This window comes from Pristiophorus japonicus, chromosome 1 (assembly GCF_044704955.1).
Source record: "Pristiophorus japonicus isolate sPriJap1 chromosome 1, sPriJap1.hap1, whole genome shotgun sequence".
Lineage (NCBI taxonomy): Eukaryota > Metazoa > Chordata > Chondrichthyes > Pristiophoridae > Pristiophorus > Pristiophorus japonicus.
In genome coordinates this window covers 68,332,300-68,354,636 of record NC_091977.1, presented here as the reverse complement: position 1 = coordinate 68,354,636, position 22,337 = coordinate 68,332,300, and the positions used below count along the sequence as shown (strand labels likewise).

General features: G+C 46.3%; 1 protein-coding gene across 3 annotated transcripts in view; it reads right to left on the bottom strand.

The window, feature by feature from the left end:
* rassf6 (Ras association domain family member 6) overlaps positions 1-22,337 on the bottom strand; it is a 98,828-nt gene that overhangs the window by 23,187 nt on the left and 53,304 nt on the right. For all 3 annotated transcript variants that reach the window (XM_070901224.1, XM_070901378.1, XM_070901294.1), the window contains exons 6-7: positions 21,456-21,559; positions 20,600-20,778 (exon numbers count right to left, since the gene is read on the bottom strand). In XM_070901224.1, the coding sequence (XP_070757325.1) occupies positions 20,600-20,778; positions 21,456-21,559 (283 nt within the window). The remainder of the gene's footprint in view (positions 1-20,599; positions 20,779-21,455; positions 21,560-22,337) is intronic.

The window sequence follows — 22,337 nt, the reverse complement described above, 5'->3', positions numbered from 1 at the left end:
TTACTTTACTTATTATTTGTTAGGCAATTCTGTCATGAGTTAAATAGCCCAATCCTCAGGTTGATAACTTTGGACGTGTTTGACGCTTGCTTGGTCTCCTGCTCCCCAAAGTCCGCTAAAATCCCCATTTTATCTTGTGAATTACAACCTGCAGTACTCACAATAATATTATGTTCTGAAGCAATTTAATCAAAACACCTAGGGAGATGATTCTTGCAGGGGGCTAATCTCCCCATTCCCTTTATAAACAGGGTGGCTAATCTCATTCTCCTCTTTTAATTGGAGCAGTAAGGAAACACTGGATTGCCCAGTGTCATAAATCCAAATAAAAATAATTTAATGAAAGTGACACCTTTTTAAGAGGGGCACCAGCAATAAACAACCAAATCAGCCAGAAACAAAGGAGGAGCCCCTGCAAATAATGCAACCTCTCACATTTTGTGTAAATGTGATGCACGGACTCATTCAAGCCGCAAAAGTTACAGGCGGCCTGGTAGTCCATGAAGCGACTTAAAAATCTATTGGATGGGACTGCTCCATGCAACACTCTCCAGCCCAGATCCACAAGTCTATTATAAATGAGGGACTAATCTTATTCTCTTTTATAAATGGGATCTGATCTCCCCATTCTTTTTTTCTTTTCAAGGGAAAGAATTGAAAAATTGCAGTGCCTCAGTCCGATTCCATCACCCGCATCACACCCAATCTGCATTGCACCCTCTCCAAGGCCTATATATCCCTCCTGAAGTGTGATGCCCAGAACTGGTACTGACCCCAACCTTTATAGCAAACACTTGTAGCCGGTGGAGCAGGTTAGATCAATTTTAAGTAGAAGTTTGACAACTTCATAAATTAAAACTTATTTTGTTGTTTAAGTACAATCAGCTCTGGGATTTGAGTTCGGATCTCCACACCCTCTCGCTTTCTCAGAGGTGATTCTCTGAAGTAGAGGTCAGGAAGTAGCCCTTTGCTGGCAGTCTCTCCATGTATCTATCTCTCCCCATTGAAATTTGCTGTTGGTGATCTGAAGAGGATTTCTGGGCTTATATGTTAATCTTTCTTGTAATTATATTTGTGGAAAATATTCCTGACTACAGACAAGCTATGCGAGGTGGAAGTTTATCCTCTTATTCAGCTATGGAGAGCTGAAAAGGGCTGTAGTACACAACTGTCTGGTCAGTTTCACCACTCCAGCGGGTGCTATAAATGCAGCACGAGTTTCAACAGGCTTGGTCACTTGTGTGTCACTTGGGGCTGCCCGAAAGGACTTTACGGGCTAGACATTCGATTGCCCCCAAAAACGGGTGCAAGGATCGCAATGCGAGATCAACCCGCGCCCGTTCAAAGTAATGCAGGCAGCATGCCAACTTCTTGCCGCCTGCTGATTAACATGATAGCAGCACGTTCAGTGCTGGGCTGCACGGCACAGAGTGTCTGCACGCTCCGCAAGGGCTCACGTTCGTGTGAGGCTGTCACAAAATAAAGCTGCCCTGCACTACTTAGTCAATCTGCATGTCCTCTGACATGCTTGCCCCGCCTCCGCACCAGGTGACTAAATATCAGAAACAAAGAAACAGCCCCTGCAAATAATGAAACAGGGGCCGCAACCTCTCACATTTTGTGTAAATGTGATGCACGGACTCATCCAAGCCGCAAAAGGGCAGGTGCATTCTGGCTGCAGCACTTGATTCAACTAGCTGGGGAATAGATTATGAGATTTTAGAAGTAGTCATCATCATAGGCGGTCCCTTGAAGCGAGGATGACTTGCTTCCACGCCAAAAAAGGAGTAGTTCACAGGTGTTCCAATGAAGGACCTAAAATTCCAGATCCTGAACTACATGTTGAAGGGTTGAAGATGCCTGTGCATGGATTGTTTTAATATGTGGTGGCCATTGCATACCAGCCACCACACGGGCTTGACAGAGCTAGGTCTTGGTCCAGTGGCAAGGATTACCCAAGACAACTGGAGACCAGCTCTGCTGCACGGACCCAGTGCGCACACATATCGCAGTATGGGCTGGTCCGTGCTGCCCCTGGGCCCCTGGCCCTGAACTCACACCTCCCCTGGGCCCCGATCACATCCCTCCACAGTCTCTGCTGTATCTGCCCACGCTCCAATCAGCGACCTAGAGACCTTGATGCCGTCACTCTTCGCTGCCGTCGCAGCTCGTGCTGCTCCCTGAGGTGGTATGTCTCCACGTTGCTCCTGGGCCTACGCTCGCAGCTCCTTTTATGACCCCGACCTGCCGCTGGTGTTCTCCCGCAGGTTGGGGCCGCCACGCTGCGCTAGAGAATGCAGGATCCACTCATACTCAGGGCAGAGTGTGTTTCACTCTAAAGTAGTACTGATGGCACAACAGGCGAGAGAGCATGCTCCAAGGTTCTCGGATGCAACTGGAGGCCTTGATGCAGAAGGTGGACAGGAGGAGAGAGGTCCTTTTTCCACAGGAGGCCAGGAGGGCCTCCAGGAACCTGCTGTCCTCTCTCAGGGTGACAGCATTCATCCCCCGACCACTGCTACTCCGCCAGTACCCTCACTGTTGCCTGTCAGCCAACCAGCCCAGACTGCTGCCATCCATGCTGAAGTGATGCAGTCTAAAACTGGGCCTTCTAGGCCCAGAGCTGCTCAAGTTCATCCTGCAAGGCCATCTGCAATTCCCCCCACTGGAAGTCAGCAGCCTTGTACCAGCCATGCTGTAGCCACTGGAACTGCACTTCGCAGGAGCACGAGGACAGGGAAAGACACATGGAAGACACACTAAGGGACTGCAAAAGGGTGATTAGTTGACTTTCTGATGTAATATTGATATATAAAGTTGGTTTGGAATGTTTCCTTTGTGGTGCCTTTTATTTCAGTATTGAGGCCAAGAGGATGCTATGATGGTCCAGAACAGAGGGATGGTAAGGTGTGTGAGTGTTGTATAATGGGGATTTGGGGTTGTGTTCTGTGGAACTGTAGTCGAATGAGGCAATCATGGGCAGCCTGGCCAGAGACAAGATGTGCTGGTTGCCTCCTCCTTTCCTCCTGCTCCCCCTCTTCCTTCTCCTCCCTCTGCAAGCAGCTCGTCTTCCTCTTCGCAGCCTCTGCTCTATTTCCATGTCATAGAAACATAGAAAATAGCAGCAGTAGAAGGCCATTCGGCCCTTCGAGCCTGCACCGCCATTCAATATGATCATGGCTGATCCTCTATCTCTACACCATATTCCCGCTTTTCCTCCAAACCCCTTGATGCCTTTTGTGTCATGTCATGTTGCAGGCCAACGGAGATGGCTACTACAGCACCCATGACTGGGAGCAATTGGTCTTACCAGAACCATTGAAATCAGAACCAAGGTCTTCTCCACTTGCATCCCCGTCACCACACCAATTTTAAACAACGCTGGAAAGTACCAAAGACTTCTACAAGCTTACACAGAGCCAGTAGAAATTAATCGGCAACGAACAGGAGAGTGGTGATGATCCCTTTAAATATCACTTGTGAGGGGGTCCTTGCTGCTGCTGAACACATGTCCAGTTGTGCGAGGTAAAGACAGGGGTGCCGAAATTGGCACTTCTCTTATGGCCTGTTCCCGCCGGAAATCGGCGGCCACGCTGCTGAGTGCAATGGCCGTGTAATTGCCGCCATTTTGAAAATTCCGCACCTGTCGTATCCCGGCAGTGATCGGCTCCCCACACTACCGCCCCGCTGCTGCCAATCCATCCTAAGTGCGTCATCAGCGCGCGCACCGCCGATGTTACTCCCCAATGGCGCAATTCTGCCAGAAAAATCTTTGTCCTGCCGCTTGGTGCCACCGGCAGCTTTTTCTGCCGGTGCACTGAGCTTGGAATGCTTCTAAAATGGAGGTGCGGCTGCCATTAAAGGGGAGGACCTACTGCCCAGTGGACTGAACTTAAAGAATCGCACTGGCTCTCCCCTTTGTGAAGGGGAGAGACGGGACTAAGCTGATGACTGACAGCGGCGGACACTACACCCGCCCCCAACTTCCGCCCCTCTAGACTGCGAACTTCCGCTTACCACCGACCGCACTTCTGCCCCTATTGTGACCGTCATCCAGTCCACTGAAAAAAAAAGCCAAAGAGCGGAGTTTTGCTCAAGAGGCCACCGCTTTCACCGCGCCGGTAAAAACAACAGAAACACGGTAGGTGCGTCCGTTTCCAGCGGTGGGCAATTTCGGCCCCAGGGTGTTAACTCCAGTGTTGAAGACTAAAATGGCAGCGCTGGTGTCAAATCAGCATGCTGATTGATGTCACGATCTGCTTAGTTTACAAACCTTCGGTGCACGGTCCTAACACCCACCCTACAGTCCTCACCAAAATGGCTTCTGGTGCAGCTTGCACCAGAAGTGTGTGCGTGCAGCGTGGACACCATTTTCGACACAAAATGGCACCCGTAGCGCCGAAAAATCGGGCACCATGGAGCCAAATTTCTAGCCCAATGACAGATCATTGCACTCGAACAGCTGTTTGAACTGCCCAAAATAGCTGGCCTGCTTGACACGGTTTAAGCGACGCCTTTGTAATTTACGGTAATGGCAAATGGCAAGCACTGTTTGCTGATATAGATGGCTGTCTGGGATAAACAGGGACAGTGTAAGTGATGGGAACTGTATTTCCATCATGTGGTATTTTCTTTTAATCTACTGTTCTATGGCCTTTAGTTTGGATATGTGGAATTAATCATGTTTGAATTTCGTACCCACCACAATTGACATCATTTTGTAAGTTCTGCCCAATTTTTCCAATTATAATTTCAAACAAAGAACTGCAAATAATATATATTCAGTGAGACCTTTAACTAAAATTTGTGTGCCTGCAAAATGATTAATGGTGTTTGTTTCAGTTAAATGTTGATGAACAGAATCCTGTCTCAATTTGTATTGTAAACTGTACCACCCGAATAAACAGGAACGTTTGATCAGTGTCAAGTTACAGTGCGAACTGCACCTTAATCATCAGGAGTAAACTTAACACATTCCAACCTCCACCGTTCAATGATCAGAGCTGGTGTCAGCAATTAACATTTGCTCCCATGAGATATTAGTTTGTAGGACTGTCAACATCAGAAAAATTTAGGAGCAAGGATTACGACAAATATGTGCAAGGAGATTACAAGCACGGTTAAAATACATCTGCAGTATATCTATAATGCAGATACTATTACATCAGTGAGGTTTTGATGTCTGCTGACTAACAGTGAGCATGTGGCATCTGCACGTGTATGTGTGCATGTGTGTGTTATATAGGTGCCTGCATATGTGTAACGTTTTGAGTCCACCACACTTCAGCGGTCAAACTTGAGAGACAGGAGACTGATTTCAAGCTGACATGGAGCTGGGGATTTACCAGCATCTGCCACCAATCCGTAAACTTTCCTCAGCAGCTTCAAGTAACCGCTAATTGACCACAGATGCCCTGACATTAAATAGACTCTCTGGCTTTAAAAGGTTAAAGCTGCATCATAACAGCATAATAATTGACTGTGCGTGATGGGGTGTAACGCTTGTTATAAAACAGCGTGGTATCTGCACCCTGAGCAAATCCATAGGGGAGCTGCTAGTTTTAAAATCGATAACAAGTCTTACTCTAAGGGGTCGAAATTCTGTTACAGCCCGTTTAGGGGCGGTAACTGAGGTGAGGCAAGACTTCTTGTACCCGGCACGAAAGTCCCGCCCTGTCCGCGAAATTGTGGGTACCGCTCCCGCGAGGAAGTGGAGCCGTCATGTCGGGCGCACCACTTTCTCTTGGGGGAGGGACTAGCGAGCTAAGAGCGGGAATTTTTCAGCGCGGTGCGGAGTGCCGCTTAATGCTGGCTGGGATCACAGGGACCTCCCCTTCCATTAAAGGGGAGGGCACGCTGCGAGCTACGCAGTGGGGTGAGGGGCCTCCACTTCGCTACTGGGGATGAGGGGTGCCATGACAGCAGCCCGGCACAGAAGTGGACTGCTGGACTGCACCATCGCGGCACGGACCCCGCAAAATAATTCGGCCGGGAAATGGCTCCGTGAAGCACCCCTTTACCTTTCGCCCCATGACCGGAGTGCGGCCCGGTTTGCGACCTATGAGACTGCCGCTGACATTGCCCATGGCGGCCTCACAGGGCACTGCCCAATTTCCGCTGAGGGGCGAAAACGGGTTGCTGTGCACAGTGATAACGTCATCTTTGCCGGCGCAGTGGCCCCGGACACTACCTGCAGGAACAGGGCGCTGCCAGTTTTGCACCTTTGCTAACTCCTGCACAATTTCGCGGGAGCCTCTAGTGCCCCCCCCACAAGAAATCGTCTGCGTCTTGTTTTCCCCCCTGTGGGCACTAATGAGAGTCGCAAACGCTGCAAAATCCTCCCCCCAAATCTCTGAGTCTTCACCGATCGGCTGTTTCAAGCCACAGCTGGAAGGCGAGTATGGGAGGAAAAAATGGCAGATACTATCCATTAAAAGCATTGCACCATCAATAAAATTCTGTTTAAAATGAATGTGATTTCATGAGGGAAATCTTTATTCAGGAACAGTCAAAGGGATGTCATATCTTGTAACGTGTGGAAGGAAAAACAGTGTAAGTTTGGGAATGAGAAATATTGATGAGAATTAAATTGTCAGCGTTAAAATTATGGAAAAGAAAAGGCTTCAATCGGGGAGGATATCCATTAAAAAAATATTAATTTTCGTTTATTAACCAAGCTCTTCCTGGTGAATTCTTGGGAGACCCTTAACCAGCATTTCACTTTGTGACAAGATTTGATTAGGGAGAGAGGCTGAATATTGGAGCTTTCAAAGTATAATATCACCAACTCTCAAACGCACAGAAATTGTTGCTTGGGATCCATTAAAGGACATTTAGTAAAAATCAGCTCCAGAACCAGCAGAAGAGGCGAATAATTTAATTCCAACCCTTTTTATTCTAATTTCATTTAATGGGAAGGTTAGGAAAAGAATGATTCATTTTGAGGGAAGATACCTGGTTAAAAATTTGTTTCAATCTTATTTTCACAATGCCAATTTTCATAGCTGCGGGGGAGGGTATACGAGATTGGATATATTACCTGTGAGGAGGGTACATGAGGTTAAGTTACCTCTGGGTGGTGGTGGGGGGAGGGATATGAGGTGGGGTCCATTGCCTGTGAGGGGGCTGCACAAGGTCAGATCTATTATCTGTGGGAGAGGGGGTGGGGGGGTACATGCAGTGTCACATCAGCCCCACCAGGGAAGAGGACCAGCCTCACACATTTCTGTAAGTACGAAATTTGACATTTAGAAAAAAAATCAAAGTTTCCTAAGCATATTTTTCAGATTATAAAAGGGGAAATGTGCTTTGAATAAACAAGGTGATCCTGCAATTCGGTGCTCCCAGCAGAACAGGCAATCGAAGGAACGTATCTCAGGAAAGAGCAGGCACACAACACACAACACACAGACTGCGAGGGCAGCTCAAGGGATCAGCCTAAAAGGTATCACCTAGTCTCACCTTCACCTTTACCCACATAGAAACATAGAAACATAGAAAATAGGTGCAGGAGTAGGCCAGTCGGCCCTTCGAGCCTGCACCACCATTCAATATGATCATGGCTGATCATGCAACTTCAGTACCCCATTCCTGATTTCTCTCCATACCCCTTGATCCCTACAGCCATAAGGGCCACATCTAACTCCCTTTTGAATATATCTAACTGTTATGTATGAATAAAGAGTCTGGCTGGATACTGTGAGCTCAAAGTAAAGTCTTTTATTGCAGGTCTCCAGAGTGCCTCTCCAGCCTGTGAGGCCTCCTTAAGTACCTGTGCTCCCAAAGGATTGTGGGATCCCTTGGGACTCCAGGGGATGAGCCCTCTGGTGGCTGTACAAGGTATATACAAGTTTACATATATAACAACACTGCCCCCCACCCCCCGCCCCCCCCGGCAAAGTCAATAGTGTAACTATTTACAGGGTGAGTCGATCTGGGGCCCTTCTTTCCCTGGTTGATCATCTTGGTGTAAATGCTGGTTTTGGTGAATCATCTGTTGGGCCCTCGCTGGGCTGCTGTGCAGCTGGCTTTGCTGGTGTGGTGAGTCCTGCTGGACTGCTGCGGATGATGGGTCCTGCTTTGTGGCCAACCGCGGTGTCAGTTGCCACTAGTGTGTATGTTGGGAGGTCAAAGAAGGTAGGGTCCCAAGTGGGTTGCTCAGGATAGTCCATGAACCTGAGTTTGATTTGGTCCAAGTGTTTCCGATGAATGAATCTATTTGAAAGTTTGACCAGAAACACCCTGCTCCCCTCTTTGGCCACAATAGTGCCGGGAAGCCACTTGGGACCTTGTCCATAATTCAATACAAATACAGGATCATTGATTTCAATTTCGCGTGACACATTTGCGCTATCATGATATGTGCTTTGTTGAAGCCGCCTGCTCTCTGCCTGTTCGTGTAGATCAGGGTGGACTAACGAGAGCCTTGTCTTAAGTGCCCTTTTCATGAGCAGTTCAGCAGGTGGAATCCCAGTGAGCGAGTGGGGTTTCGTGCGGTAGGTAAGCAGGACCCAGGATAGACGAGTCTGCAGTGAGCCTTCAGTTACCCTCTTCAAGCTCTGATTGATAGTTTGCACTGCTCTCTCTGCCTGACCATTGGATGCTGGTTTGAAAGGGGCAGATGTGACATGTTTGATCCCATTACGGGTCATGAATTCTTTCAACTCGGCACTGGTAAAACATAGCCCATTGTCGCTCACAAGGACATCAGGTAGTCCGTGCGTGGCAAACATGGCCCGCAGGCTTTCAGTGGTGGCAGCAGACATGCTTGCTGGCATTATCTCACATTCAATCCATTTGGAGTACGCATCGACAACCACAAGGAACATTTGACCTAAAAACGGGCCTGCATAGTCGACATGGACCCTAGACCACGGTTTGGAGGGCCAAGACCATAAACTTAGTGGCGCCTCCCTGGGTGCATTGCTTAACTGCGAGCATGTGTTACATCTGTGAACGCAGGACTCTAAGTCCACATCGATACCGGGCCACCACACGTGGGATCTGGCAATCGCTTTCAGCATTACGATGCCTGGGTGGGTACTGTGGGGGTCACTGGTGAAGGTTTCCCTGCCCTTCTTGGGGACCACTACCCGATTTCCCCACAGAAGGCAGTTTGCCTGTATAGACATTTCACCTTTGCGCCGCTGGTACGGCTTTATCTCTTCCTGCATTTCCACTGGGGCACTGGACCAGCTCCCGGGAAATACACAGTTTTTAACTCGGGACAGTAAGGGGTCCTGGCTCGCCCAGGGTCTAATGTGTCAGGCTGTGATGGGTGATTGCTCACTCTCAAATACTTCCATAACCAAGACAAAATCTGTGGGCTGCGCCATTTCCACCCCCATGGTGGGCAATGGCAGCTTACTGAGAGCATCGGCACAGTTTTTTGTGCCTGGCCTGTGGCGGATGGCATAGTTTTATGTGGACAACGTGAGCACCCATCTCTGGATGCGGGCCGATGCATTAGTATTTATCCCCTTACTCTTGAAAAACAGGGATATTAGTGGCTTATGGTCAGTTTCCAATTCAAATTTTAGCCCAAACAGATATTGATGCATTTTCTTTACCCCATAAACACACGCTAACGCTTTTTTTTCAATCATGCTGTAGGCTCTCTCAGCCTTAGACAGACTTCTGGATGCATAAGCAACGGTTGCAATTTCCCAAAATCATTAGCTTGTTGCAATACCCACCCAACGCTGTACGACGACACATCACATGCTAGTACCAAACGCTTACATGGATCATACAACACAAGCAATTTGTTTGAGCATAACAATTTTCTAGCTTTTACAAAGGCATTTTCTTGGCTTTTGCCCCAAACCCATTCGTCTCCTTTACACAGTAAGGCATGCAGTGGTTCTAACAGTGTGCTGAGACCCGGTAAGAAGTTATCAAAGTAGTTCAGGAGTCCTAGAAACGACCGCAACTCCGTCACGTTCTGTGGCCTCGATGCGTTCTCGATTACCTCCATCTTCGAATTGGTGGGCCTGATGCCGTCTGCCACGATTCTCCTCCCCAGGAACTCCACTTCAGGCACCAGGAAAACGCACCTCAAGCATTTTAACCTGAGCCCCACGCGGTTGAGTCGACTAAGAACCTCCTCCAGGTTCTGCAGATGCTTGACTGTGTCCCGACCTGTAACCAAGATGTCGTCCTGGAAGACCACCGTGCGCGGGACTGACTTCAGTAAGCTTTCCATGTTTCTCTGGAATATCGCTACGGCTGATCGAATTCCAAATGGGCATCTGTTATAAATGAAGAGACCTTTGTGCGTGTTGATTCAGGTGAGGCCCTTCGATGATTCCTCAAGCTCCTGCGTCAGGTAGGCTGAAGTCAAGTCCAGCTTCGTGAACGTCTTTCCTCCGGCCAGCGTAGCAAAAAGGTCATCGGCTTTTGGTAGTGGGTATTGATCCTGCAGGGAGAAACGATTGATAGTTACTTTGTAATCACCACAGAGTCTAACGGTGCCGTCTGCCTTGAGGACTGGAATGATCGGCGAAATGATGCCCTCTCTTTGCAACTGGTCCTGCTCGATCTCTACCATTTCTCTCATCATGCACGGTACTGCTCTCGCCTTGTGATGAATGGGTTGCGCCCCCGGAATTAAGTGGATCAGCACTTTTGCTCCTTGGAACTTCCCGATGCCTGGTTCGAACAACGAACGTAACTCGTCTAAGACCTGGGCACACGAAGTGTCGTCAGTGAACAAGAGCGCTTGGACGTTGTCCCTGTTCCAGCGTATCTTTCTCAGTCAGCTCCTGCTGAGCAGCGTGGGACCATCGCCCGGTACCACCCAGAGTGGTAACTTGTGCACCACTCCATCAAAGGTGACCTTTACAGTAGCACTGTCGATTATGGGAATCAGTTCCTTTATTTAAGTTCTTAGTTTTGTGCAAATTGGAGTCAACACTGGCCTTGAGGCCTTGCTGCACCACAATTTTTCGAACGTCTTTTTGCTCATAATGGACTGGCTCGCACCCGTGTCCAGCTCCATTGACACCGGAAGTCCATTTAGTTCAAAATTCAGCATTATCAGGGGACACTTAGTGGTAAATATGTGCACCCCATATACTTCTGCCTCCTCGATCTGAGGCTCTGGTTCGCCGTGATCCACCGTGGATCTGTTCTCCCCTGCAACATGGTGGTTTGCAGGATTAACAGGATTTGCAGCTCACCTGCACATACTTTGGAGTTGTCCCATTGTTCCACTGCCCTTGCAAACATACCCTTTGAAGCGGCATGAATGGAAACGACGATCATCCCCGCAGCGCCAACAAGGTGTTAATGGTCTTGCATTCATCACCCTTGATGGTGGACTCTGAGACATCTGCGGATGTGCAGCTGCAGGCTTGTGGGGCCTGCCCTGTATGTTGCGATTTGAAAACAACATCACTTTGTTCATAGTACTTGCAGCAGCACTCGTGTGCTGAGAGATTTGCTTCGTATTGTCACTGGTGGCAATGAACGCCTGGATTATCGCTATGGCCTTGCTCAAGGTTGGGTCTCTACAGTCAAAAGTTTGCGCAGTATCATTTCATGGCCAATGCCAAGTACGAAAAAGTCTCTGAGCATGTGCTCCAAAAGTCCTTCAAATGCGCAATGTCTTGCAAGGCATCTTAGCTCGGTGACATAACTCGCCACTTCCTGGCCTACAGACTTTTTGTAGGTGTAGAACCGGTACCTCGCCATCAGAACACTTTCCTTCGGGTTCAGATGCTCTCGGACCAGTGTGCACAAATCATCGTATGATTTCTCTGTGGGTTTCGCTGGCGCAAGCAGATTTTTCATGAGGCCATACGTTTGTGCACCGCAGATGATGAGGACAATTGCCCTTCGTTTGGCAACGTTCGTTTCTCCGTCCAGCTCGTTGGCCACGAAGTATTGGTCGAGTCACTCCACGAAGGATTCCTAATCATTTCCCTCCAAGAATTTCTCCAGGATGCCCATTGTTCTCTGCATCTTTGGGTTCGTCATCTGTACCTCGTCGCCAGTTGTTAAGTATGAATAAAGAGTCTGACTGGATACTGTGAGCTCAAAGTAAAGTGTGACCGTAGTCTTTTATTGCAGGTCTCCAGAGTGCCTCTCCAGCCTGTGAGGCCTCCTATAAATACCTGTGCTTCCAAGGGATTGTGGGATCCCTTGGGACTCCAGGGAATGAGCCCTCTGGTGGCTGTACAAGATATTTACAAGTTTACATATATAACACTAACGAACTGGCCTCAACAACTTTCTGTGGTAGAGAATTCCACAGGTTCACAATTCTCTGAGTGAAGAAGTTTCTCCTCATCTCGGTCCTAAATGGCTTATTACTTATCCTTAGACTGTGACCCTGGTTCTGGACTTCCCCAACATCGGTAACATTCGTCTTGCATCTAACCTGTCCAACCCCGTCAGAATTTTATATGTTTCTATGAGATCCCCTCTCATTCTTCTAAATTCCAGTGAATATAAGCCTAGTCGATCCAGTCTTTCTTCATTTGTCAGTCCTGCCATCCCGGGAATCAGTCTGATGAACCTTTGCTGCACTCCCTCAATAGCAAGAATGTCCTTCCTCAGATTAGGAGACCAAAACTGTACACAATATTCAAGGTGTGGCCTCACCAAGGCCCTGTACAACTGTAGTAAGACCTCCCTGCTCCTATACTCAAATCCTCTCGCTATGAAGGCCAACATGCCATTTGCCTTCTTCACCGCCTGCTGTACCTTCATGCCAACATTCAATGACTGATGTACCATGACACCCAGGTCTCGTTGCACCTCCCCTTTTCCTAATCTGTCACCATTCAGATAATATTCTGCCTTCCTGTTTTTGCCACCAAAGTTGATAACCTCACATTTATCTACATTATACTGCATCTGACATGCATTTGCCCACTCACCTAACCTGTCCAGTTCACCCTGCAGTCTCTTAGCCTCCTCCTCACAGCTCACACTGCCACCCAGCTTAGTGTCATCTGCAAACTTGGAGATATTACATTCAATTCCTTTGTCTAAATCATTAATGTATATTGTAAATAGCTGGGGTCCCAGCACTGAAACTTGCGGTACCCCACTAGTCACTGCCTGTCATTCTGAAAAGGACCCGTTTATTCCTACTCTTTGCTTCCTGTCTGCCAACCAGTTCTCTATCCATGTCAATACATTATCCCCAATAACATGTGCTTTAATTTTGCACACTAATCTCTGTGTGAGACCTTGTCAAAAGCCTTTTGACAGTCAAAAATACACCACATTCACTGGTTCTCCCTTGTCCACTCTACTAGTTACATCTTCAAAAAATTCTAGAAGATTTGTCAAGCATGATTTCTCTTTCATAAATCCATGCTGACTTGGACCGATCCTGTCACTGCTTTCCAAATGCGCTGCTACTACATCTTTAATAATTGATTCCAACATTTTCTCCACTACTGATGTCGGGCGAACCGGTCTATAATTCCCTGTTTTCTCTCTCCCTTCTTTTTTAAAAAGTGGGGTTACATTAGCTAACCTCCAATCCATAGGAACTGATCCAGAATCTATAGAATGTTGGAAAATGATCACCAATGCATCCATTATTTCTAGGGCCACTTCCTTAAGTATTCTAGGATGCAGACTATCAAGCCCTGGGGATTTGTCGGCCTTCAATTCCATCAATTTCCCTAACACAATTTCCTGACTAATAAGGATTTCCTTCAATTCCTTCTTCTCACTGGACCCTCGGTCCCCTAGTATTTCCGGAAGGTTATTTGTGTCATCCTTCGTGAAGACAGAACCAAAGTATTTGTTCAATTGGTCTGCCATTTCTTTGTTCTCCATTATAAATTCACCTGATTCTGACTGCAAGGGACCTACGTTTGTCTTCACTAAATTTTTTCTCTTCATATATCTATAGAAGCTTTTGCAGTCAGTTTTTATGTTCCCTGCAAGCTTACTCGCATACTCTATTTTCCCCCTGCTAATTAAACCCTTTGCCCTCCTCTGCTGAATTCTAAATTTCTCCCAGTCCTCAGGTTTGCTGCTTTTTCTGGCCAATTTATATGCCTCTTCCTTGGATTTAACACTATCCCTAATTTTCCTTGTTAGCCGCGGTTGAGTCACCTTCCCCGTTTTATTTTTACGCCAGACAGGAATGTACAATTGTTGAAGTTCATCCATGTGATCTTCAAAAATCTGCCATTGCCTATCCACCGTCAACCCTTTGAGTATCATTCGCCAGTCTATCCTAGCCAATTAACGTCTCATACCATCGAAGTTACCTTTCTTTAAGTTCAGGACCCTAGTCTCTGTGTCACTCTCCATCTCAATGAAGAATTCTACCATATTATGGTCACTCTTCCCCAAGGGGCCTCGCACAACAAGATTGCTAATGAATCCTCTCTCATTACACAACACCCAGTCTAGGATGGCCTACTCTCTAGTTGGTTCCTCGACGTATTGGTCTAGAAAACCACCCGTATACACTCCAGGAAATCCTCCTCCACCATATTGCTACCAATTTGGTTAGCCCAATCTATATGTAGATTAAAGTCACCCATGATGTACCTTTATTGCATGCATAGCTAATTTCCTGTTTGATACCATCCCCAACCTCATCACTACTGTTTGGTGCTCTGTACACAACTCCCACGAGTGTTATCTGCCCTTTGGTGTTCCGCAGCTCTACCCATACAGATTCCACATCATCCAAGCTAATGTCCTTCCTTACTATTGCGTTAATCTCCTCTTTAACCAGTAACGCTACCCCACCTTTTTTTCCTTTCTGTCTATCCTTCCTGAATATTGAATACCCCTGGATGTTGAGTTCCCAGCCTTAGAAACATAGACATAGAAACATAGAAAATAGGTGCAGGAGTAGGCCATTCGGCCCTTCTAGCCTGCACCGCCATTCAATGAGTTCATGGCTGAACATGCAACTTCAGTACCCCATTCCTGCTTTCTCACCATACCCCTTGATTTCCCCTAGTAGTAAGGACTTCATCTAACTCCTTTTTGAATATATTTAGTGAATTGGCCTCAACAACTTTCTGTGGTAGAGAATTCCACAGGTTCACCACTCTCTGGGTGAAGAAATTCCTCTTCATCTCGGTCCTAAATGGCTTCCCCCTTATCCTTAGACTGTGTCCCCTGGTTCTGGACTTCCCCAACATTGGGAACATTCTTCCTGCATCTAACCTGTCTAACCCCGTCAGAATTTTAAACGTTTCTATGAGGTCCCCTCTCATTCTTCTGAACTCCAGTGAATACAAGCCCAGTTGATCCAGTCTTTCTTGATAGGTCAGTCCCACCATCCCGGGAATCAGTCTGGTGAACTTTCGCTGCACTCCCTCAATAGCAAGAATGTCCTTCCTCAGGTTAGGAGACCAAAACTGTACACAATACTCCAGGTGTGGCCTCACCAAGGCCCTGTACAATTGTAGCAACACCTCCCTGCCCTTGTACTCAATTCCCTTCGCTATGAAGGCCAACGTGCCATTTGCTTTCTTAACCGCCTGCTGTACCTGCATGCCAACCTTCAATGACTGATGTACCATGACACCCAGGTCTCTTTGCACCTGCCCTTTTCCTAATCTGTCACCATTCAGATAATAGTCTGTCTCTCTGTTTTTACCACCAAAGTGGATAACCTCACATTTATCCACATTATACTTCATCTGCCATGCATTTGCCCACTCACCTAACCTATCCAAGTCGCTCTGCAGCCTCATAGAATCCTCCTTGCAGCTCACACTGCCACCCAACTTAGTGTCATCCGCAAATTTGGAGATACTACATTTAATCCCCTCGTCTAAATCATTAATGTACAGTGTAAACAGCTGGGGCCCCAGCACAGAACCTTGCGGTACCCCACTAGTCACTGCCTGCCATTCTGAAAAGTCCCCATTTACTCCTACTCTTTGCTTCCTGTCTGACAACCAGTTCTCAATCCATGTCAGCACACTACCCCCAATCCCATGTGCTTTAACTTTGCACATTAATCTCTTGTGTGGGACCTTGTCGAAAGCCTTCTGAAAGTCCAAATATACCACATCAACTGGTTCTCCCTTGTCCACTCTACTGGAAACATCCTCAAAAAATTCCAGAAGATTTGTCAAGCATGATTTCCCTTTCACAAATCCATGCTGACTTGGACCTATCATATTACCTCTTTCCAAATGCACTGCTATGACATCCTTAATAATTGATTCCATCATTTTACCCACTACCGATGTCAGGCTGACCGGTCTGTAATTCCCTGTTTTCTCTCTCCCTCCTTTTTTAAAAAGTGGTGTTACATTGGCTACCCTCCACTCCATAGGAACTAATCCAGAGTCAATGGAATGTTGGAAAATGACTGTCAATGCATCCACTATTTCCAAGGCCACCTCCTTAAGTACTCTGGGATGCAGTCCATCAGGCCCTGGGGATTTATCGGCCTTCAATCCCATCAATTTCCCCAACACAATTTCCCGACTAATAAGGATTTCCCTCAGTTCCTCCTCCTTACTAGACCCTCCGACCCCTTTTATATCCGGAAGGTTGTTTGTGTCCTCCTCAGTGAATACCGAACCAAAGTACTTGTTCAATTGGTCCGCCATTTCTTTGTTCCCCGTTATGACTTCCCCTGATTCTGACTGCAGGGGACCTACGTTTGTCTTTACTAACCTTTTTCTCTTTACATATCTATAGAAACTTTTGCAATCCGTCTTAATGTTCCCTGCAAGCTTCTTCTCATACTCCATTTTCCCTGCCCTAATCAAACCCTTTGTCCTCCTCTGCTGAGTTCTAAATTTCTCCCAGTCCCCGGGTTCTCTGCTATTTCTGGCCAATTTGTATGCCACTTCCTTGGCTTTAATGCTATCCCTGATTTCCCTTGATAGCCACGGTTGAGCCACCTTCCCTTTTTTATTTTTACGACAGACAGGAATGTACAATTGTTGTAGTTCATCCATGCGGTCTCTAAATGTCTGCCATTGCCCATCCACAGTCAACCCCTTCAGTATCATTCGCCAATCTATCCTAGCCAATTCACGCCTCATACCTTCAAAGTTACCCTTCTTTAAGTTCTGGACCATGGTCTCTGAATTAACTGTTTCATTCTCCATCCTAATGCAGAATTCCACCATATTATGGTCACTCTTCCCCAAGGGGCCTCGCACAACGAGATTGCTAATTAATCCTCTCTCATTACACAACACCCAGTCTAAGATGGCCTCCCCCCTAGTTGGTTCCTCGACATATTGGTCTAAAAAACCATCCCTTATGCACTCCAGGAAATCCTCCTCTACCGTATTGCTTCCAGTTTGGTTAACCCAATCTATGTGCATATTAAAGTCACCCATTATAACTGCTGCACCTTTATTGCACGCACTCCTAATTTCATGTTTGATGCCCTCCCCAACATCACTACTACTGTTTGGAGGTCTGTACACAACTCCCACTAACGTTTTTTGTCCTTTGGTATTCTGCAGCTCTACCCATATAGATTCCACATCATCCAAGCTAATGTCCTTCCGAACTATTGCCTTAATTTTCTCCTTAACCAGCAATGCTACCCCACCTCCTTTTCCTTTTATTCTATCTTTCCTGAATGTTGAATACCCCTGGATGTTGAGTTCCCAGCCCTGATCATCCTGGAGCCACGTCTCCGTAATCCCAATCACATCATATTTGTTAACATCTATTTGCACAGTTAATTCATCCACTTTATTGCGGATACTCCTTGCATTAAGACACAAAGCCTTCAGGCTTGTTCTTTTCACACCTTTTGTCCTTTTAGGATGTTGAGTTCCCAGCCTTTGTCACCCTAGAGCCATGTCTCCGTAATCCCAATTACATCATATCCGTTAACAGCTATCTGCGCAGTTAATTCATCAACCTTATTAAGAATGCTCCTCGCATTGAGACACAGAGCCTTCAGGCTTGTTTTTTTAATGCTTTTTTTCCTTTTAGAATTATGTTGTAGTGTGGCCCTTTTTGATTTTTGCCCTTGATTTCTTTGCCTTCCACTTTTCCTTATCTCCTTTCTACCTTTTGCTTCTGCCCCCATTTTACTTCCCTCTGTCTCCCTGCATTGATTCCCATCCCCCTGCCATATTAGTTTAAACCCTCTCCACAGCACTAGCAAACACTACCCCTAGGACATCGGTTCCGGTCCTGCCCAGGTGCAGACCGTCTGGTTTGTACTGGTCCCACCTCCCCCAGACCTGGTTCCAATGTCCCAGGAATTTGAATCCCTCCCTCATGCACCATTCCTCAAGCCATGTATTCATTTTAACTATCCTGCTATTTCTATTCTGACTAGCACGTGGCACTGGTAGCAATCCTGTGAGGTCCTACTTTTTAATTTAAATCCTAGCTCCCTAAATTCAGCTTGTAGGACCTCATCCCGTTTTTTACCTATATCATTGGTATCTATATGCACCACGACAACTGGTTGTTCACCCTCCCCCTCCAGAATGCCCTGCAGCCGCTCCGAGACATCCTTGACCCTTGCACCAGAGAGGCAACATACCATCCTGGAGTCTCGTTTGCGGCCCCAGAAATGACTATCTATTCCCCTTACAATAGAATCCCCTATCACTATAGCTCTCCCATGCTTTTTCTTGCCCTCCTGTGGAGCAGAGCCACCCACGGTGCCATGAACTTGGCTGCTGCTGCCTTCCCCTGGTGAGCCATCTCCCCGAACAGTATTCAAAGTGGTACTTACACCCATGAAAGCAGCAACAGACAGATCTAGTACAAGTAACAAAGTCTCAGGACCCTGCTTCATGCTTTTACTGAAGGAACACAGATCCATCGAACAGACAGTTTCCAAAGTGGCTGTCTTGCATACTTCACTTTCTACTGGTGACAGTTTAGTGACACTGGTCATGTAAAAAGTAGTAGGACCTCACGTAAGGGAGCTTAGTTTTAAAATAATTTATAATTGTTATTCTCTTCTGTCTTTGTTGCTCACAAAAACTAAACTGCATTTAAGTCAAGCTATAATTGCACCAGTGCCACTGTTCATCAGAGTAATGTCTGAACCAAGGCTCCGAGGACCTTCACTTTCACTCTATCATACCATAACAGGTTCAGTCTGGTATTGATTCTCATTCCTACCCAGACTAACAGAAGCAGTGCAGGTTTATTTGTTTAACAACGCTGACTGTGCCACACTGCAGTCTGCTATCTGCTGGTGTCACTGACTCAAAACTTCTTCAAACCTCACTGATAATGCCCTTGGTGTACATCTGAGCTGCTGCCACGGAACTTCGCCTACCAGTTGCGCACCATAGGAACTTACGAGCGTGTTGCGGGAGAACTGTGAGCAACTAGTCTGCGATTTCTAACAGCCGCGGCCAGTGTATTTATAATTAAGGCCCCTGGTTTGATTCTGATGATATCCCACTGACTGTAAAGAAAGACTTTCATTTAAGTTTCCCCTGAGCACATCTTCAGGTCGTCCCAAAGCACTTTACAGCCAATGAACTCCTTTTGAAGTGTAGTCACTATTGTTATGTAGGAAAACACTGCAGTCAATTTGTGCACAGCAAGTTCCCACAAACAGGAAATAAGATAACCAGTTAATCAATTGGTGGTATTGGTTGAGGAATAACAGGAAACCGTGAGAACTCCTTGCTTTTCTTTGAATAGTGCCATGGGAAATTTTACATCCACCTGAATAGACCGCACCTCTGATAGTGCAGCACTCCCTCAGGCTAGATTATGTGCTTAAGTCCTGGAGTGAAAATTAAACTCAAATTACTAATACATTGCAACCATTTAATTCTTATCAGAACATTTACTATACAATGAAACATATCGCATGCTGGTCATACTGAGTACAAGATTTAAGTTGAGCAGGTGTAATTCATACATTGGACTTTACAGCACATAAGTAGCATAAGAAATAGGAGCAGGAGTAGGTCATTTGGCCCCTTGAGCCTGCTCCGCCATTCAATAAGATCATGGCTGATCTGATCTTGGCCTCAACTCCACTTCCCTGCCCATTCCCCATAACCCTTGACTCTCTCATCATTCAAAAATCTGACTATCTCCACCTTAACTATATTCAATGACCCAGAATCCACAACTCTCTGGGGTAGAGAATTTAAAAGATTCATGACCCCCTGAGAGAAGAAATTCCTTCTCATCTTCCTTTTAAATGGGCGAGCCCTTATTCTGAAATTATGCCCCCTAGTTCTCCATTACCCCATGAGGGGCAATGTCCTCTCTGCATCTACCATAATCATATACATTTCAATAAGATCACCTCTCATTCTTCTAAATTCCAATGAGTATAGGCCCAACCTTTCTTCATAAGACAACCCCTTCATCTCAGGAATCAACCTTGTGAACCTTCTCTGAGCTGCCTCCATTGCAAGTATATCCCTCCTTAAATAAGGAGACCAAAACTATATGCAGTACTCCAGGTGTGGCCTCACCAATACTCTGTACAGTTGTAGCAGGACTTCCCTACTTTTATACTCCATCTCCCCTTGCAATAAAGGTCAACATTCCATTTGCCTTCCTACTTACTGACTGTGCCTGCATGCTAACCTTTTCTGTTTCATGTACAAGAACCCCCAGATCTCTCTGCACAATTTGCACTTGCTTTATTTCTGTAGAAAATAACTGAATTCTCCCTTCATACCTTGTAGTTGTAATAGTGGCCATTAATGGAAAACCGATGGCGCTGAGTTTTCCGTGCTGTGGCCACTGCTTGATTCTTTACTCTCATCTTCACCAGTGACGCATCACTCCTGGTACGTATTAAGTTGCTACTTTCTGGCTCTCGGTTGCGTTGTGGTTTTAATGTAGTGCTTTCGAAGACTAAAGATTTGAAGGAGAAAAACATAACTAACTAAAATCTATCTCGGATACCGTTCAGTGTCATCTCATATCTTTCCCAACAACTTGAACTGGTTGAACATTCTTCCTCACTCTTTATCACTTGGATCATAGATAAATGGACTGATTTCATAAATGGCTGGAAAATCAGGCATTGTGAACCTGCAATTCCCTGCCCAGAGCTTTGAGCTGGGGGAAAATTCCAATTATTGAATCAGCCTTACTGCTATTGCACTTTGAAACATAACACTTTTAAAATTAAAAACAAAAACAGAAAATGCTGGGAACACCAGAAATCTGTGTATGGAGCATATGAATTAAGGGCCCTGATTTTAAAGGATTTTAATCCGTCTGTGCAAAGACATTTCTCTTAACCCTTCTTCTCACTCTCAATAACAATGTTAAATTGATGACCCCCTCATCACTGACTCCCCAAGCTAGAGGAACTAGTCATTCCTTATTCATTCTATCACAACCAATCATAATTTTAAAAACCTCCACCAGTTTAAGAAAGAACCCAAGGTGTGGTTCAATGTAAACTGATTTCAATTTTAAAAATCAACATTTAATCTCACTGCTGTAAAGTATTCTCCAAAAGCCAACAAAGATCCCCAAACCATTAATTATTGAACCACTAACCCAACTCCCTGGAACCTTACCCAGCTGCTGGGTTGCCACCTGATCCTTGGCTTCTGGTTCTGCTTCCTCCTCCAGCTCAGCAATGTTGCACAAATTATCAAACTCTCCCCACCGTGTCATTCCTCTGCAAACACAAGTTAATGTATTTATTGAAAGGCCCATCCTATTGAATGCTTCTTACTGTTGGCAATGAGGTTAGAACAGACAAACATTTCAGAAACAATTTTAATCCAAGCTCTGCAACAAGTGTCTCATCTCCTGACACCTCAAATCTTCTCCACCATTTACAAGGGTCAAGTCAGGATTGTGACGGAACACTCAATTGGATTGTACAGCTGCAACAGCTCTCAAGAAGCTCAACACCATCCAGGAGAGAGCAGTTTACTTGATTGAAGTCCGTTACTGGATTAAAAATTCACCCCATCCACCTTTGGCATTCTGTGACTGCATTTTGTACTGTCCACAGGTAGTGCCGCAGCAACTCACCAGCATTATTTCAGCAGCACCACCCACCCCTGTCACCTCTACCACCAAGGACAAGAGCAGCAGTGTTGTGGGAATACCATCACCTTCAAGTCACACACCATTCTGACTTGCACATACATTGCGTTTCCTACATCATCGCTGGATCAATATCCTGAAGGAGAAAGATTCTGGGATGGGGGTGTGGGGGAGATAGAGTCTTGGGGGGGGATAGAGTCTGGGGGGGGAGAGAATAGAGTCTGTGGGGGGGGGAATAGAGTCTGGGGGGGGAATAGAGTCTGGGGGGGGGGAGATAGAGTCGGGGGGTACAATAGAAGCACAATATTTAATGCAATTATCCGTCCTGTGCTCCCATGGAGCAAGGCTCCCTCCTGGGACACTGCGTTTACCCGATATTGTCTGTATATAAACACATGTAC